Here is a 20,998-nt window from a genome sequence, read left to right on the forward strand (position 1 = left end):
TGTTACTATTATTTCTACAAACAAAAGTAAATTGGCAATAAGTTCATCAAGAATAATAAGCAACTGTATGATATATAAATATAGATAAATGTTGTTATCCTGAAAAAACTCCATTTTAGTGGTTATGTTATATCCTAAATGGCAAACTTGTAAATATTTTTGATAAAATAGTCTCAATGGGACTTAGAAAGAAGCAGGTTTCTTATCCTATGTACAAAACCAATTCACTAGCTGAATTAACTTTTAATATTCCCACCCAACAGAACAACATGTATTAGTTCTTTTAAATGCCATGTCAGGCTTTATGTATGAAAAAAGGAAGGCAAGATAGGGACAAAAATATCCATCTTGAAATCCCTCTAAGTTGTTCAGAACACAGGTGTGTTTCAATAAACTGCAGCAATTTCAGCTGTTGGGCCACTGACGTTTGTGGAATCACAGAGAGCTCTGAGATGCAACTATATTTCCTCTGAAACTCTATGAATGCATTGCTTTTTTTATGTCACTCTAACCTTTCGAAAAAATGGCTCAAAAGTCAAAACTGGTTTGGCTCAGTGGTAGAGCGTCGGTCTACTGACTAAAGTTCCCAGATTCAATTCTGGTCAAGGGTATTTACATTGGTTGTGGGCACATCCCGGGTAGGGGGTGTGCAGCTGGTTGATGTTTCTCTCTCATCAATGTTTCTAGCTCTCTATCCCTCTCCCTTCCTCTCTGTAAAAATCCATAAAATATATTTTTTAAATGGCTCAATATTTAGAGAATAGAAGCACAGATAAGTTACAAGCTGCATGCACAAGTGACATTTTGCATTTCATTTAGGAATCTAAAAAACTACAGATTTAAAAAGTGAGAAGACACATGGAAATGTCAGCTATTTCAATGCACTGAAATACATAATGGGGTTAAATCTGAAAGCTATAACATATTAGAGAAAGCCATCTCAAATGACCGATATGATAAAATGAAGGAGCACCCTATAAACATATTAAATTCATTATGCTCATTATTCTATCACTTATGAAAGGATCACCACCTATACAATATATAGATGAGTTGCTACAAAGGAATTTAATTGAAAATCAAGAAACCTGGTGTCTACTGATGGCTAAGAAATAAATGGGTATGTGCTTTTAGAAGTCATAAAAATCTTTCTACCTCCCTTTGTCTAAAAAATGAGAAGTGTGATTTTTAAACAACTTTTGTTAAAATGTCATAGAAGTGAGATGAAACTGCATCTATTATTATGATAATTATAATATATACCTGGCATGTGTTGTAGTACTGACTTGCGTGGCTTAGTTGGTTAAACGTTGTCCCATGTCCCTCAAAATTGCTGGTTTGATTCCCAGTTAGGGCACATGCCCAGGTTTCCAGCTTGATCCCCAACAGGCCGCAGGAAGTAACTGATTGATGTTTCTCTGTCATATTGATGTTTTTCTCTCTCTCTTAAATCAACTGTGTGTGTGTGTGTGTGTGTGTGTGTGGGCGTGTGTGTGTGTGTGTGTGTGTGTGTGTGATAGTATTTTACAAGTACAAATCTCTCAGTCTTGTGAATACATTGTGTTTGTTCCTTGAACTTACCCAGAACAGTAAGATAGGCCTTGGAAGTCTTGACAGGCATTGTAAATAAAGAACAAGTGTACTGTCCTTCATCGGAGAGAGACACATCACTGACGCTGATACTCAGTTCATGCCAAGAAGCCCGAACCAGCTCAATCCTATTGTCCCTTAAAGCTGGAAAGAGAAAGTATTAAAAATATAAAATGGCAATATTATAAAAAGTCAGTACTGTTAGGCTGAATATTTTCAGCACTACATAATACACACTTCTTTGGCTGCACATCTAAATATTTACTGAAACAGTTTACAGGGCAGTTTATACTGAAATATTGTATCAGATTTAAAAATTAAAAGTAGAATTAACTGCTCCTTAAGGTTCTCAGAAATAACTTTTTATTTAAATGATTGTATTTAATACATTACTTCGGATGCGGTAGATTATATTGATATAAGTGGCTTTCCTCCACAAAGTCTTTCATGAAATGCTAATGCCAAAAACAAACAAACAAACAAACAAACAAACAAAAACCTATAGCCCTAATTGGTTTGGCTCAGTAGACAGAGTGTCAGCCTGTGGACTGAAGAGTCCCAGGTTCAGTTCTGGCCAAGGGCATGTACCTTGGTTGCAGGCACATCCCAGTAGGGGTGGGGGAGGTGTTCAGGAGGCAGCTGATCAATGTCTCTAACTCTCTATCCCTCTTCCTTCTTCTCTGTTAAAAATAGATAAAATATATTTTTTTAAAAAAGAAAAACTATGAACAAAAGGACTCGCTTCTATGGACAGATAAATTTGGGAAAACTATGGCTGCTGCATTTCTTCCAAGAAACTAACAGTGAACATTAGCATATTAAAAGCTCTCCACAGTACAGATGCCTGTTAAAGTTCATTTAAACCAGAACTGACATTCAGCTGGAAAGCTCCTGTAAGGTACCAGATGTTAAAATCTCTTCTGATTCATTGGTACCTCTGCTGTACTGTCTGTTAATTATTTTTTATATATTCATTAGATCAAGCCACCTATTCTGATACAGAACACTTGTTTTCACAGAAATCATACTTCTCTTCACTCATTTTATAAGAAATGATTAAAAAGTTTAAACATCATTATATATCTCACCAGCTACAGTTATACAACCTGGGATTAAGCAAGAGACATTGATGAATTACTTTAAAAGGTAGAAAGAGAAAGGAGAGCCGTTAGGAACATCAGGTCCTAAGGAACAACATGGAGGCAAATAACAGTTAAAGGCAATGAAGACCTGGCTTTTGCCAACAACAACCTCACAGCACATGTTAGGTAGACTAATTTTTAGTGCTAAGCAAATTGAAGTTCCAACAGCAACATCACAAGTAAGGAGGATCAAGAGAGAGCATCAGTGACAAGTGTCCATGGGAAGTGAAATATATCCCTAATGGTCTGTGGACTCCTTTCCCTACAAAGAGAAAGCAGCTGATTGGAAACAAGGGCAGCAGGGCAGCCCCTGAAGTAACCAGCTTTAAATGTGATCTCTCAATAAGCTACAGGACTATTGACCACACTTAGATCAACCAGACAGCCTGGACTGAGGGAGCAAATCTGCCCACTTTGGTGGCATCTGTAGACATCTGGTGCAATTTCCAGTGGAACTAGACCACTCAAGCTGACCAAATAGAACTACCAAGGTTCTGACAAATTTGTGTAACCATAGCCTGCAAAAGTACTCGAGGGTATGTGTACTAAACCTAATTAGGATGACTGCCTCATAGAAAAGGGAGTTTAAATGGAGTTCAGAATCCTCTAACTTAATATACAAAGTGTCTAGAATGTAACGATTATGATATTTATGCTGCTGCTGCTAAGACTTTGGCCACACCAAATGCCCCAAAATCATAACTTGAATAAGAGAACATGATCAACAGATGTCAATACTGAGTTGAAATACATGTTGAAATTATCTAACAAAGAATTTTAAAAGATATTTTATTAAAATAATTTAACAAGTAATAAGCTTCTTCAAATATATATTTAAAATATTAGCAAAGAAAAATAAGTTATAAAAATGAACCAAATGAAGGGGAAGAACCAAGATAGTGGAATATTTAAAACAGTATTTGATAAAAAACCATTGGAGATTATGGCTGGGGAAGATGGAGACTGCTGGAGTTCTAGGTGTTCCTCTTAAAGGGCCAGTACAAGGATTTACTCAGACTCATTCTTTCTGAATTCCAGCATTGGTTCAGTAGCTCTTGGGGATCCAGGAACATATGGGATGGATGTGGATTACTGATATTGCAGCAAGAACTTGGGAGTGGCTTTCTCCTATACAGGAATGCTTACAGTGGTCATTGTTCCTATGCTGAGACCTCTCATTTCACAGAGTTGACTGGCAGGGGCCAAATCTGAGTCTCCATAACTTAGCTTAAACTATTCACTTCACCCTGGTGATCCCTTGAGACCATCCCCCCTACCCAATTTGTAGCCTCACCTAAGCTTTTTGCAGGGTCTTTCCATATGAATGACCTGTCCTGATTGAGTTCAGACTTTCTTAAAATCTCTCAAACAAATAACCCCATACCATTCAATAAGAGGACTCAGGCCTGGAACTAGCAGAAGCCTGCATCATTTCACAGTCTGGCTTCTCCTGGGCACTTTAAAGACCAACACAAGTAGTAGCCATCTGCAGATCGGTCACTCTGTAGCTCCTGACCAGTGACCCCTGGCAGAACATGGGCAGTAGCTGAATTTGCACCACCAGGGGGGCTCCACAGCAAATTCACCTGGCAGACAGTTTCAGAACATGTTTGATTACAATTTTACACATCCACAAGCAACACATTCAAGGAGTAGACTCAGTGAGCACCAAAGCCCACTGAAGCAAGTCCTGTTTCAGAGAGTATCTCCTGCACAGCAGTTTTTCCACTGTGGTCACATCTGGTACTCACAGCCAAATGACCCAAGGTTAATTACTCAAAGTGACACCAACAGCAATCAAGGCTCAACTATAATAAGACAGTGCATACGGACTACACAAGTTACTGAGAAGGCTGAGCCGCAAGGTCCCAAAGGACTTACTACACAAGGCCATTCTACCAATTCTAGGAGACATATCAGCTCTGCCTAATACATAGAAACAAACACAGGGAAGGAGCCAAATGCAGAGAGAAAACAAACAAACAAACAAAACATGTCACAAATAAAAGGACAAGATAAATCTCCAGGGAAAATAAACAAACATAACCTAACTGAAATGGAAGTAATCAAACTCTAGATACAGAGCTTAAAATAATGGTTATAAGAATGCTCAAGGATCATAGTGAGAGCTCTAAGAGACTTAGTGAGAATTCCCAAGATCTTAATGAGAATTTCAAAAAAAAAATTAGTGAAAATGTCAAAGACATGAAAAGGGACCAGTCAGAAATGAAGGATACTCTAACTGAAAAGAAAATAACCTTGTGGGAATCAACAATGGAGAAGAGGATGCCAAGAATAAAATCAGCAATTTGGGATATGAAAAAGCAAATACACCCAATCAGAAGAGCAACAACAACAACAACAACAACAAAAGAATCTAAAATATGAAGATAGTATAAGGAATCTCTAAGATACCAATGTTCACATCATGTGGGTGCCAAAAAGAGAAGATAAAGAGCAAGATATTGAAAACCTACTTGAAGAAATAATGACAGAAAACTTCCCCTACACTGTGAAAGAAATAAACTTACAAGTTCCGGAAGCAAGAGAAACCCAAAGAGACTGACACCAAGAAATAATAATTAAAATCCAAGGTTAAAGACCAAAAAAAAATTAATAATATTTTATTGATTTTTTTTTTTTTACAAGGAGGAAGGGAGAGGGATAGACAGCTAGAAACATCGATGAGAGAGAAACATCAACCAGCTACCTCCTGCATACCCCCTACTGGGGATGTGCCCACAACCAATGTACATGCCCTTGACTGGAATCGAACTTGAGACCTTTCAATCCACAGACCAACATTCTATCCACTGAGCCAAACCAGTTTTGGCTAAAGACAAGATTTTAAAAGCAACAAGAGAAACCATTCAGTTACCTACAAGGGAGCACCAAAATGACTGTCAAATGATTTCTCAACAGAAACTTTTCAGGCCAGAAGAAAGTGGCAAGCAATTTTCAAAATGATGAATAGCAAGGACCGACCTACAACCAATATTTCTACTCAGCAAAACTATCACTTAGAATTGAAAGTCAGATAAAGAGCTTCACAAAGAAGAAAAAGCTGAAGTAGTCAATTATCACCAAACCAGTATCACATGAAATGTTGGAGGGAAAGAAGAAGAAGGAGGAGGAGGAGGAGGAGGAGGAGGAGGAGGAGGAGAAGAGAAGAAGAGAAATATGAACAAAAATATGTCAATAAATGTATATCTTTCAACAATTGAATCTAAAACTCCAAATAAATGAACAAGGAATTTAATGAACAAAATGAACTGATGAATAAAATAGAACCAGACACATAAAACAGACTGACAAATTTCAGAGGAAAGGTGGGGAGTAATTAACCAATTAACTTAAACGTATTTATGCATTGCGTATGGACACAAACAATAGGGTGATGAAGACCAGGGGTTGAGCAGTAATCATATAGAGGGGGCAATGGAGAAAAAAGGAAGACATCTGTAATACTCTCAACAATATTTTTTTAAAGAACTAAATGAAAATTATAGAAATCAAAACATAGTGACCAAACTCACTGGTTTGGCTCAGAAGTACAATGGAAATGACAAAGGAGAGAATCAGTGAACTGAAGAACAGAATAATAGAATTTTCTCACGCAAAACAAAAGAGAAAAGTAAATTTTTAAAAATAGCAGAGCCTTAGAGACATTTGGGGCAATAACAAAATGTTCAACATTTGTATCATAAGAGGTCTAAGAGAGTTGGGTTTAATCAGTATTTGAGGAAATAATAGTTGAAAACTTTGCAAATTTGGCAAAAGAGATAAATGTAGAGAATAAAAAAAAAGAAACAACTATCAAAGAGGATAAACCTGAAGATCAAATGACTGAAATTCAGACAAAGAAAAAAAAGTCTGGAAAGCAGCCAGAGATAAAGACATGTTACTTATAGGAGAACACCAATTCAAATGACAATAGATTTCTTATTTGAAATCATGGAGGGAAGAAAGAGCAGAGCAATTTTTCAAAGGAACTGTCAATGATGGATTTGTATCCAGTGAAACTAACCTTCAGGAAATAAATATATTCTTAAAAGAAGGAAAACTAATAACATATGTTTCCTGCATATTTGTCTTAAAATTTTTTAAGAAAGTTTCTTTAAACAGACTAGAAGAGGTCTTAGACCATCAAAAAGGAAGAAAGAACAACTGAAAGATAAAAAAATTGGGTAAATAAATATAATATTGACTACCTTACTCCTGATTTTCTCTTATATACTGGTTGAAACAAATTATAACATCAATTGATGCCATGTTCAACATTTATAAAGGAATATTCCAGAGAAGTAGGGCAAAGGGACCTAATGGAAGTATAGGTTTCCGTACTACATCTGAAATGGTAAAACATTGCTATTAGCATGCTACAATAGTTCACATATATATATTTCAGTACATGGAACAACTACTAAGAAAATATGCAAAGTGATGCACTCAAAAAATATAAAAATAAATTGAAATGGAAGACATTTATACAGTGTCTTTAAATAAAATTATAGATATTAAAAAGAGATTAGTAGTTACCAAAGGACAAGGATAGTAAGGAGTGAAGGGGAGTAGGAGGAAAATTAATCCTATATAATAAAAGGGTAATATGCAAATCAACCAAACCACAGAACAAGTGGTCATTATAACATGCACTGACCAACAGGGGGCAGATGCTCAACATAGGAGCTGCCCCCTGGTCATCATTGTGCTCCCACAGGGGGAGCACCACTCAGGCAGAAGCTGGGCACACGGCTAGCAAGTATAGCAGCAGTGGCAGGAACCTCTCCACCTCCATGGCAGTGCTCAAGATGTCTGACAGCCATCAATCAGACATTCACCGAGGGCTCTTGGATTGTGAGAGGATGCAGGACCCCCCTCCCCACCCAAGTGCCCAAACATGTGCATTGGGCCTCTAGTATGTTTATAAAAGAACAGCACATAGTCATTGTTTTTGTCTTGGTTTAATCCCTCCCCCCTTCTCACCCAGCCCCAAGCCAGTCCCCTTTAACAGCTACCAATATATTTTCTGTATCTATGTCTGTTTCCACTTTGTTAGTTTTTTGTTTTGTTTTGTTTTTCATTAGATTCCACATAAGTGAAATCAAATGGTACTTGACTGTTACGGACTGGCTTATTTCACACAGCATAAGACAATAGTATAGTGATTGCCAGAGGGAACAGTATAGTGAAGAGAGGTAGAAGAAGGTAAATAGGGTATAAATTGTGATGGAAGAAGACTTTATTTTGTAAACACAAAATAAAATATACAGAAGGTGTATTATAGAATTGTATACTTGAAACCTATGTAATTTTATTAACTGATGTTACCCCAATTAAAAAAAAAATGCCTGTAGTGAAGAAAGTATTTTGTATATTGACAATGGTGATGGACACATGAACTTACACATGTAATAAAATGCATGGAAACACATACACCACACACACACACACACACACACACACACACACACACATAAATATGATGAAATCCAAATAAGACTGGTGAATTATATTACTGTCAATTCTCTAATTGTGGTGATCTTTGCAGTATTTTATTTCATTGGAGGGTATATGATATTTCTTTGAGTTAGTCTAACAGTTGGATATAAGTCTTCAATAAAAACACAATTAAAATTTACATTCATTTGATCAAGTATGGGAAATTATGAAGATATCGTAACTTAAAATTCATTGTACACATTTGCCATCCAGGAAGAGAGAGATCCCAAGTGCCATAAAATCTTAAATTCCTGAAGCTTTCTGAAAGAGTAGGCATTATAAAATATTAAGATTTGAGGAAATTCTAAATTTTCATGACTTTAATGTATTTTTAAAAACCATCCTCTCACACACTCAAATAACACATACATTATGATCATAGTCCCTCTGCTACCATTCTCTGTTGACTCTAATTTCATAAGGAGACATATTACAAATATTTTTAAAACTGATTTTTATTGAATATCAAATATAAGGCAACTTTGATCATGATTGTGTTCACAATTCCATTAGGATTCACAGGCATTTTCAAAAATGTCTCTTTCATGTTCTATCCCCTAAATATCCTAATATATATGCCTTGTTCAGATGCTACAGGAAAACAGTGGGGCACAGATTTGTTATTTCCCCATAGGACTTCATGCTATTTCAACTACTCTTCAAAACTATGATTTATTTTTTTTTAAATATTTATCACAATTTCTTGGTTTTTAAAATGAGGTCACCAAAAGGGAAAACCTCAGGCTCCTGCCATGATACTGTATGGATAAAACATGTTACACACCCACTGTGTTCAATTTCATTTCCTCTAACACAAGCCCCACTGACAAACAGATAGAACTTTCAATGATAGTGAATTTTGGCAAAAGAAACTTAACTCTGTTTTCCTCAGTTTATTTTGTGAAAATTGTATAACATCACTAAAGACAAACTGAATTGCTTAATACATACAAATAAAAATTTCACATTTAAATCATTTTCATCAGGTAAAGCTAAAAGAACTGACTTTCAAATTAAATTATCTGCTCGAGGTATTTATATGAGGTCAAATTTTCTGTGGATAATAGTTCTTGATTCATTTCCATATTTGGAATATGATGAGAAATGAATAATATCAAGTTTTAAAGTACCTAAAAATAAATATACAATTATTTTATAAAAAATATTTTTGGTTTGGAATCCTTATGAGATACTAAATATTTTAGTGTCTGAAATGTCTCAATTGATGAAGCTCACTTAATCAGATAATATTTTGAGTTGTTTTATGATTACTTCCAGCTTTGGCTAAAAAGAGTAGACTCTGAAAGGCAGAATATGTGCACTTTTATAGAAACTCTGTTTTTTATTAACCATAACAATCTAGGCAAGTCACTTAAATATGATGCACCTTAGTCTACTGATTGTTAGTTGCAAATAATGATTTAGTAAATATATAAGGAATATGATTTAGAGAACTGAAATATATGAATATATATCTAAAACCTAAAAACATATTCTCCAAACCAAGAAACTGACACAATTGGTATTATTTTTATAATAATAAATGATTATTTATTATGTAACTGTTCCTGATAATTTATTTGCCACAACAAAAGAGCTGCTTTAATGAACATTTTAAACAAATCTTACATTTACAACATCCATCTTTTCCAGTTTGGAAATATTTATGATGTCATCTGCAGTTCACTTTATCATAGCATTTCAAGTATGAAAGAATACGGGAAAGCCTAGAATAGTTCAAAAAGGGATGTAATATAACTCAGTGGGTTTCCTGTGAGCAGGATCCTTGTCTTGCTCATCTCAGCATCCTGCACCATCACTATCTGCACAGGGGGTATTCCGTGAATGGCTATTGAATTGAAACTGAGAGCCAAACTCTGTCCGTACATGATAAGAGCAGAGGGAAAAAGAATGGAGCTAGGAAGTCCTCTTCGATATATCTCCACAGGCTTCCCCACGGGAGAGAAGAAAAAAAGAAGAAAAAAGGTGTCCCATTTAGACACTGTTGAGCATAAAAGAGTTAGAAATATCATGCTACAAAAATTTTTAACAAAGTAATAGGTCTTTGGGAAATGGTTTGAAACACTGAATGAGTGATCTCTGAAACTATTGTCATACTACCTTACAGTTTCCAAAAGAACACAAAAGGTAGTAGTTCACCAGAGCCAATTTATATTATTTAACTTCTACACAGTAAGTCCCAAATATATAGTGAAACTAAATAAAGGACTATAATATTTTCAGTGGCAGTGTATATAATCTTTAAAAAAAATTCTGAGAACATAGAATGTTCCTCATTATTTAAATATATTTCTAAAAAAAAAAAAAAAAAAAGAAATACTCAGTCCAGCTGGTGTGTCTCAGTGGTTGAGTATTGACCTATGAACCAGGAAACATGGTTTGATTCCCTGGCACATGTCTAGCTTGCACACTCAATCCCCCGTGGGGGGTGTGCAGGAACAGATCAATGATACTCTCTCATCATTTATGTTTCTCTCTCTCTCTCCCTGTCCCTTCCTCTCTGAAATAATACAAAAATATTAAAAAAAAATAAATAAACACTCAAATATTTAACTTAAAATAAAGATTTTGACTATTATCTCAGGAATAACTGAAGAAAAAAATGAGTATTTAAAAAACAAATAAAAAATAAATCAAGATGTGTAATAAAAGGTTGAAAGATAATTATTCACACATCATGGAGATTAAAAATGAGCTAATAGGGTAACTAGGCTACTCTGAGGTCATGCCTCATCAGATATTAGGTGCTTGCTACCCATTGGTGAGGTGACTTAACAGATTCAAAACTGAGTTCTGGAGCATTTAACCTTAATTGCAAATAAGAAGTGTGGACCAATGAGTAACAACCTATTAAACAGTACTTAACTCTGGATAAAAATATTTTTTTCAATATGCCACTGATTCTAAATGGTTTATCAAACATACAAGTGCATATTTGGGATTTGTGCAAAGTAAAATAAAAAATTCCTAAGAAAATTACTTGGAGGATTTTAGTTACCCCTTATAATTATCTCTAACAAAAGTTACTAGCATTATTAATAAATTGTATATTAATTACTTTTAAACCAATTAACTTAATGATATTAGTACTACTGAATTTATCTGGCATTATTCATTTAAGAATCCAATAGCGATTCACACATATTTGCTTAAAAATGTTTTCCTTTCTTAAGAGTTATGACATTTATATAGGTGATGATATACTTACTAGAAATATTTTTAAATACTATAATTAAATTGGTTTTCAATGAGTAATAAATTCATGATGCATTTTAGAGTGCTTAAATAATAATAAAAATATTTTGTGATATAATCACTTTAAAATTACTACTAAAATGCAGCAAGTAGAAACCTGATTGCTTTCACATTTTTTTCCTGGTTCATCCATTGAACCTAAAACTTCCTCAAATAAGTATAATGTTATATCTCTGTATTTTCCACCAGGCTTCACACGTATTATGTTACATACAGTATAGATGCCCATTAATAATTTATTGGATTAAATTTAATATGTATATCATCAATCTTTTTCATATAACCTATATATATGAAAGGCTAATATGCTAAGTGCCTGACCTGATCACTCACTATGACATGCACTGACCATCAGGGGGCAGACACTCAATGCAGGAGCTGCTGAGCTGCAGTGTCTTGGCAGTGCCAATTTTTGGGTAACACATCCCAAAACCAGAGAGGAGAGAGCCCCATTCCTCGTGGGGCTACCTAATTCCAGCTTTGGCCATGGGCTGGGGCCCTGTTGGGCCTGAATCTGGTTTACTGCACACTTGCATTTGTGTTCCACACCCTGTACAACAGCAACTTTGCAGCATGCCCTCTCGCACTCCGGGACCCCTAAGGGGATGTTGGAGAGCCAACTGGCCAAGCCAAGGGACCCCTCCTGCCAGAAGGACCCTACTCACTCCATAGACCCCAGGAAGAGTCTCCAGGAGGTTGGTTGCAGGGCGTGTCTGGCCCATCGTACCCAGTCCCATCCAGCAGGTGACCTTCTAATTAATTTCCTTTTAATGTGTATGAATCCAATAGTATTCTATAATTTTACAGAATAAAATCATTTTAGAAAATTACATATATTAAGTGAATATTATATACTGAATGATCTATCTCTACTAATAAAAGAGTAATGTGCTAATTAGATTGGGAGACCTTTCTGACATCCTTCTGGACAAAGCCATGGTGGTGGGGCCTAGATAGTTAGGGGTGATCAGGCTGGAAGGTGCGGACAATTGGGGGCAACCAAGCCAGCAGTGGGAGAAGTTGGGGTTGAGCTGGCTGGCAGGGGATGGTAGTTGGGGGCAAGATCAGGCCAGCAGTGGGGACAGTTAGGGGCAAGTTGGCTAGCAGGGGGCAGTTGGAGGTGAGCAGGCCAGCAGGGGGTGGCAGTTGAGCATAAACAGGCTGGCAGGGGGGCAATTGGGGGCCATGAGGCTGGCAAGGGGGACAGTTGGGGAGGCAGCAGTTGGGGGGGTGGCAGTTGGGAGCATACAATACTGCAGGCAGAGTGGTTAGGGGCAATCAGGCAGGCAGGCATGTGAATGGTTAGGAGTCAGCGGTCCCAGATAACGAGAGGGCTGTCCAACTGCTGGTTTATAGGGATTAGGCCTAACCAGGCAGTTGGACATCCCCTGAGGGGTCCCAGATTGGAGAGGGTGCAGGCTGGGCTGAGGGACACCACCCCCTTCCCCATGGATTTCGTATGCTGGGCCACTAGTGTGTGTGTATATATATATATATATATATATATATATATATATATATATATATATATAAGCCTAAGCGACCATCCAACCATTCAACCGGTAACTATGATGTGCACTTACCACCAGGGGGCAGACACTCAGTGCAGGAGCTGCTGAGCTGCAATTACTTGGCAGCTGCAGTTTTCAGGTGACACACTCGGAACCAGAAAGGAGGGAGCCTGATTTCAGGGTGAGTCACCGGAGAACTGTTCTCTCACAATCCAGAACCCCTCAGGGGATGTCCGTTTGGCCTAATCCTCACAGGACAGGCTGAGGGACAGCACCAGTGTATGAATCTGTGTACCTGGCCTCTAGTATTATTATAATTCATTCTATTTTATAGACAAATGGGAAAGGAAAAACCCCCATCAACATGATAAAAGTCAATTTAAGTGTCAGCTTGTATCAATTTTCTATGTTGAGCACAAGTTTCCAAAAGCATATCATTCTACAGCCATAGGATTTAGTCAAAACCAACATTGCATACATTTAAACATTTAAAAAATATGTTTATTACCTAAACAGTAAATACAGTAAGTTTAACATTACAGATGTGAGTTATCAAGAACCATAGATGTATCAGCCTTCATTTTCCTTGTTCTCAACACAAGTCACCACCATCCAAAAGGCTGTTACAAGCAGTTTAGATGTGTCAGTACAGTAAGGCAAATTCTGCCTATGGGAGAGCGAAGAGTGCTTCCCATGACCTTTTGTTCATATCGAGTTTTATTTTGCAGTCTGCTGCTATCTGATGATGGACTCTTTCTCATGATTGGCATTATTGTTGAAAGGTTGCCCAGCCCAGCACTCTATCCTCCCCCCTAACTTTTTCAAAAGGCTTGTTCTCTGCACACAGTCCACCTATACTTGTGATAACTGCCAGTCTGCTTTGCCCCTACTAATTTCTCTAGAACTGATCACTAACCAAGTTGACTCATGCAATCTGCTAGCCCCTATTATTTTTTTCTTCAGCTGAAGTATCTACTATTTTGAAGGGTAAGAAAAGGACAAAGAATAAAAGCTGCAGTGAGGTCAGCTCTGCTTTGGTATACTAGAATGTCTTTTCTGTTAATTATATCTTTAACCTAATAAATTGGGGAAAGTAAGTCAAATAATCTCTAATAAAGGTTCTAATGGGCCACAGATACAATGTTTAATTCTTGTTAGAATGTATAAATCATGTATTTACTTCTATGATGTCAAAATATGCCCCTAGATGTTACATAATGGGAAACATAAACAAATCTAGCCACTCTTGTTCTTATACTAGAAGTATTATTTTCTTTAATAGTCCAAATATTTTATTTATTAATAGTATAATAAAATACCAATTTATCATCAATATGTGTTATTTGTGTTAGTGCTATGAATTGCCAGGAATAAATAAATTAACACAGGCAGACAAAATAAAATCTCAAGCTAGTAAATAATTTTTTGTTGTTATTGTTTTACAGACATACAACAGAAAACAATTTAAATCAATCCTCTGAAAAATTGGTAAAAAAAAACAAAAAACAACCATTGCTCTAGTACCATACTGATATTTGATATACCAAGTTTTAGCTTGGCCTGAATTTTTATTGAAACCATAGTAAAAGGAATTTTAGAATAGAAATATCAATGGAATCCAAGAAATAAATCTGGAAACTGTTTCACTATTTTACTAGTGTATAATTTCAATTTATAAACCCCAGCCTCTTTTACTTCAAATATTTAAAAACAAAAAAGTACATATTTTCATTCCTGCATTTGCAGTCTATTTTTATGAAACATTTGAAAAAAAAAATGTTGCCACACTAAAATATACTACTAAGGAAATACACTTGGGTATAGAAAATTTATCAATATGCTCATGGAATGATTATAAGTTGAATAACATTGTTACTTTTGACCTTCTTGCTACATCTCGCCCCTCTTCCTCAGAGTGTCCTCCTTATTATCTGTCCTGATGGAAACTCCTCTACTATTTTACTCCAGACGTTACATAATGGGAAACATAAACAAGAGACCACCACACAATATACCTGTACACCTACCCTAACTGTAAAACTTTTATATGACATAATATGCCATCTAATTTTCCATCCCTCCTCAAAATGCCCAATAATTTAGAAATACATGAGCATTTGTTGAAATAGGGTGTGCAATCAATGTCTTTTTACCTCAAGGAATATATATCTTGTCTCTAGGGCAAACTTATCATTCAAGTTAATATCTCTGAGGCATACTTATCATTCCAGTTAATTACCATATTGCCACTTCCAACCACATTCATAGTCCCTTTAAGCTTCCACGGCAGACAATGAGAGGTTAAATGTAAAATTATATAGTCATATATGGTCTATTATTTATAGACTGGTATGTAGCATTAATCTTATTAAACAACTAGAGGCCCAGTGCATGAAATGTGTGCATAGGTAGGGTCCCTAGGCAGACCAATGACCAGGGCTGATTGGGCCCTTCTGGCTGCCATCTGTGGGGCCTTCCTTTCCTGGCTACTGGCTGCCAGATGAAGCCCTTCTTTGTGACACCATCCCCTGATGGTTTGTGCATGTCAGTGTCATAGTGAGCAATCAAACTCCTGGTCTCCAAGTTGAACTCCCTAGGGTAAGGGTGTCGAACTCAATCAGAGAAGGGGCCAAAATCTAAAATCCAGCCTAAATAGCGGGCCGAATGGTTTACTGAACAGTCATAAACTGTCATTGTGATGGAAACGCAGCGGAGTAAAGTGATGACAGGGCGGTGCGGGCCACATTGCAAGGCCTGACGGGACGGATTTGGCCCGCGGGCCTTGTGTTTGACACATGTGCCCTAGGGGATACTTTGCATATTGGCCTTTTATATTCTATCTTATATAATAAAGAGGTAATATGCAAATTAACCATCATGCCCTTGCACAAGATGGCCGCCTCCATGTGGTCACAGGACAGCCCCATGTGGTCACAGGACAGCCTCATGTGGTCACAATATGGCCGCCCCCATGTGGTCGCAAGATGTCCAGCAAGCGAGGGCAGTTGGGGGTGAACAGCAGAGCAAAGGAGGACAGTTGGGGGCAATTAGGGTGGCAGGGTATGGCAGTTGGTGGCTCCTGGACGTACAGAAGAGGACAGTTGAGTGTGACTGACCATGCAGGGGAGAGTAGTTGGAAGGGACCAGGCTGGCAGGGGAGTGGTTAGTGGTCAATCAGGCTGGCAGGCAGGTAAGCAGTTGGGGGCCAGCAGTCCTGAATTGTGAGAGGAATGTCTGACTGCTGGTTTAGGCCCAATCCCACCTGCAGTCAGACATCCCTTGAATGGTCCCAGATCAGAAAGGGTGCAAGCTGGGCTGAGGAACCTTCCCCTCCCAGTGCATGAATTTTGTTCACCAGGCCTCTAGTATATATTGAATAGATAATCACCTGAAATATCTAGCCATGAATGAGACTGTCTATTTCTTTCTTTTTTAAATTGTTGACAGTATTACAGATGTCCTTCATTCCCTCTGCCTTTATTCCCCTCCTCTCAGCCAGGCCTTCATGTCAGAGACTATTTTTTAATGGCCCACAGTAATCCTATATAATAAAAGAGTAATGTAATATGCAAATTAACCATCTCTCTGCTATATCCACAAGTCACGCCCACAATACACATCCACCAGCCAATCAGAGCAAGTATGCAAATTAACCCAGCCAAGATGGCTTCTGCAACAGAGAAAGCAGGAGGGAGGCATGGGTTTGCCAGGCAATAGAGGAAGCCAGGCTTTCCACACACCCTGGCAGGCCCAGACCTCCACTTAAGGCTATAAAGTTTCAATTATAGAAGATAAATTCCAGATACTAGGGCCTCTTCTTGGGTTGCCAGGGGGTATGGCTATCCTGCAAATCACCACAGGCCCCTTGTCCAGGCTGCCCCATGCCCCAAAGAGACCCCCAACCTGATCTGGGACATTCTTCGGGGCAAACCAGTTGGTCCCTCCCCTGTACCAGGCCTCTATCCTATGTAATAAAAGAGTAATATGCAGATTGACCATCACTTCAACACACAAGATAGCTGCCCCCATGTGGTCAAAGATCCTGCCTCCATGTGGATACAAGATGGAGACCACAAGATGGCCAGCAGGGAAGAGCAGTTGGGAGGCACCAGGCCTGCAAGGGAGGGCAGTTGTGGGTGATCAGGCAAGCAGGGGACTGGAGTTAGGGGTGACTGGGCCAACAGAGGAGGGAAGTTGGGGGCAAACAGGATGACACGGGAGTAGTTAGACATTAATTAGGCTGGCATTGGAGTGGTTAGGGAGTGATCAGGCTGGCAGGCATTTCCTAGGATAAACCACATGTTAGGGTACAAAACAAGTCTCAAAAAATTTATGAAGATTAAAATCATATCAAGCATCTACTCTGACCATAACGGTGTGAAACTAGGGAGTGGAAATGAAAAACACACTAAGACATGGAGACTAAATGATATGTCACTAAACAGTGAGTGTGTTAAAAATGAGATCAAGGAAGAAATCAAAAGTTACTTTGAAACAAATGACAATGAGAACACAAAATATATGAAACAAAGGGAAAGCAGTCCTAAGAGAGAAATTCATAGCATTATAGGCATACCTCAAGAAACAGGAAAAATGTAAAATTAACTCTTTTTACATTGAAAGGAACTAGGATAAAAACAACAAACAAAGCCCAAAGTGAATAAAAAATAGGAAATAATAAAGATCAGAACAGAAATAAATAAAATAGACCCTAAAAAAGTGCAAAAATCAATAGCTAGTTCTTTGGAAGATTAAAAAAAAAAAAAAAAAAAAGATTGGAAAAACTTTCATCAGACTCACCAAGAAAAAGAAGAGAGAGAGAGAGACAGAGAGAGAGAGAGAGAGAGAGAGAGAGAGAGAGAGAGAGAGAGAGAGAGACTAAATTAAAAAAAAAATAAAAATGAAAGAGGAGAAGTAACAACCGACTACACAGAAATATAAGGGATTGTAAGAAAATATTTTGAAAACTATACACCAAAAAACTAAAAATTTGGAAGAAATTAACTAATTTCTAAAAACATATAATTTTCCAAAAACTGGATCAAGAGGAGAGTATAGTATCCACGTAATATGCTGCTACCTTGATTTCCCTGTGAATATTTTCTTCTTCAAAGCAATATTTCCCTAGGTATCTGTCACATGATTTCTTATTTTCCTTTAAAAAAATCTTTCAGTATTTGACAAAGTTAATAATTTTATACAGCTCACTGTTTTTCTGGGTTAATAGAACAAGAAAATGATGTGGTATTTAAAATAAGCAGTTTCTGTAAGTTCTCATTCTTTACAACAACCTACAATATATTGGTTTTCTTGTAGATATATGAAATATGTTTGCCATACCCCACTATAAAGTCACCATGTATAGCCATGTGGTGTAACTTCCACTGAGCATTTATATTAAAGAAAGAAAAAGAAAAAAAAAAGAAAGAAAAAGACTATATGCCATGTTGTTATGAAAATGCATACACAAAGCTACACTGGAATGAAAAAAATCTGCTTTCATTACATAGAGAAAACGGCCTTTGGTATTTGTGATTTTGTAACATTACAGAGCCCTAAGCCTTGTGAAAACTTTAAATTACTATTTATAACACAGGAGGGAAATGACTCAAGACTGCATTGTGTACATTTCTAACAATCTGTCTTATCTCCTACACCCTGAAATTTTTATTAAGTTTTAATAGTTCTGCCCTTATTTAGGGGATAAAAAAATTAGGTGAAATAAATTCTACAGAATACAAACTTTTAAAATCTAGAACCATGTTAAAACATTTAGCAAAATTGCTTTTCTAATTTTGAAATTCAGGCAAAGCTATAAAATATATAAATGCAATACAGATTTCATCAATAATAGCTCATGTATTTCTATGTGTTTAATATTTTTCATTGCCAATGCACATTTGTGAATGAAAGTTTAAAAACTTAATGTTGCTTCCTTCCCTCAATTTCTCTACTTCATAGTAATTTTCCCCTTCTTATTGGAATGAAATCAATGTGCATCTTTCAGAAAATAAGTATTGTCTCTAAAAAAATCAGCAAATCAATATTGATTAAGAATATTATTTCTAAAATATCTTAGTGCATAAATAAAACATCCAATGGAAATATAATAAATCTCATGGCAATAAAACAATTTATTGTGTAGAATTCAAAGAATGACATTCTACTTTCTAAGTTTAAGGCATTTAATTTAGTTTTATTTTTTTACTTCATTAATTTTGTTTTAAATATTTTTTTAATTGATTTCAGAGAGGAAGGGCAAGTGAGAGAAAAATAGAAACATCAATGATGAGAATCATTGATCGGCTGCCTCCTGCACACCCCCTACTAAGAATTGAGCCCAAAACCCGGGCATGTGCCTTTGACTGGAATCAAACCCAGGACCCTTCAGTCTTCAGGTCAAAGCTCTATTCACTGAGCCAAACCACTGAGGGCTTACTTTGTTGATTTAATTTTTCTTTACCTTAGTTCCCTAAATTCATTTTTTAAAGTGCTAATTTATATTAAATGTTATGCTAACTAGTCTGTCAGTCTGTAAAAACATGGACAGCACTCAAATTTGCTTGTAACGAATATTAGAAAAGGCAGAACCAGTGATTAAAAAGCAAAGACAACATATTTTAATGTCACTATAAAGTACACAGTTTTTAAAAATTTACACGTTTATATTATGCTATATATATATAGTTTATCTACACAAATAACATATATAATACTTTATTTATATAATTCATATAAATACATACACTTTCATGTAAACATGTTGAATATATAAAACATATAAGTAAATGAATAGGAGCAAATTTAAAATAGAATAAAAGTCTAATGTACAACTAAAATGGTTGAAACTGAGAACACTAAGACACATGAGAGTAACTGCTAAAAGCTAATTTGATAAAAGCTTTTTAGGAGTTGTATAGAAAGATATTTTTTGCAGTTCACAAAGGTAATATTCTAAATTCACCGAAAAGTTGGAAAAAAACATATATTACAGACATATCATGTGAAATCTATAAAAAAAAAAACCCACAGTGTGCATGTTTTCTGTTTATTTTTTTGTTAATCCTCACTTGAGGATATTTTTTTTAAATTGATTTTCAGAGTGGAAAGGAGGGGGAGAGACACAGAGTGAGAAACATCCCGCATGTGCCCCAACCTCCAACCTGGACAGGGGATCCAGCCTGCAACTGGAATTGAACCCTTGACCCCCAGGCAGACACCTTATTCATTGTTTCACATTATGTTTTATTGCATTAAATATAGTGGTTTGGGAGTAACCTTGGTTTTCTACTTTGTAGCTGGGCTGAAATGACATATACTGTGGAGGTGCCTGGTCACACACTACACTTCTTAGTTCCCAGGAGGGAAATCCATGGTGTGATATACACTGGTTCAAAGGCTCCTATACTTGCTGACTCCACAGTTTTCATATAAAGCTCTGAGATCTGGACTTACAGGCTTTGAGTGTGACTTGGTTTTGGAGATGGAGGCGGGCCCAACAACCATGCTACACTATGGAAAAGATTCTGGTTCTCTCTTAGAGAACTTTGACTGAAATAATAAGGACCATATCAAAAGGAAGAGTGTATAAAATAGCCTTCCAGTGCAGGAGAGAATTAAAAAAATACATATTTCAGAAATAGTCTGTTACAAAGCTGCATTGGCATTGTACATTACACAACGCACTTAGAACAGTCCTACTGTGCAAATATTTTCTGGGAGGTTTCTATTGGGGGCGAGGGGAGGCTTTCAAATACTGAATAAGCACTGCTTTTCAAAGCAACCAGAATTCTATTCCTGCTGAGCCCCAGAGATCTGACATTGTAATAATCTGTTAGGTGAAATAAAAGCAATATCCTGTATACAAATTGGATCAAAAGTGGCAGTGTTACATTGTATTCAAGGAGGTTCAGAATTCACAAGTAAAATAAGGGGTTGCCAAAAGTAGACTTACAATGTGAGTGTGCTAAACACAGC

General features: G+C 36.7%; 1 protein-coding gene across 3 annotated transcripts in view; it reads right to left on the reverse strand.

Annotated features, from left to right (window-relative positions):
- CADM2 (cell adhesion molecule 2) overlaps positions 1 to 20,998 on the reverse strand; it is a 1,125,034-nt gene that overhangs the window by 161,142 nt on the left and 942,894 nt on the right. For all 3 annotated transcript variants that reach the window (XM_036445003.2, XM_036445004.2, XM_045584061.1), the window contains one exon: positions 1,582 to 1,734. In XM_036445003.2, the coding sequence (XP_036300896.1) occupies positions 1,582 to 1,734 (153 nt within the window). The remainder of the gene's footprint in view (positions 1 to 1,581; positions 1,735 to 20,998) is intronic.

Source organism: Pipistrellus kuhlii, unplaced genomic scaffold (assembly GCF_014108245.1).
Source record: "Pipistrellus kuhlii isolate mPipKuh1 unplaced genomic scaffold, mPipKuh1.p scaffold_m20_p_2, whole genome shotgun sequence".
NCBI classification, from domain to species: domain Eukaryota; kingdom Metazoa; phylum Chordata; class Mammalia; order Chiroptera; family Vespertilionidae; genus Pipistrellus; species Pipistrellus kuhlii.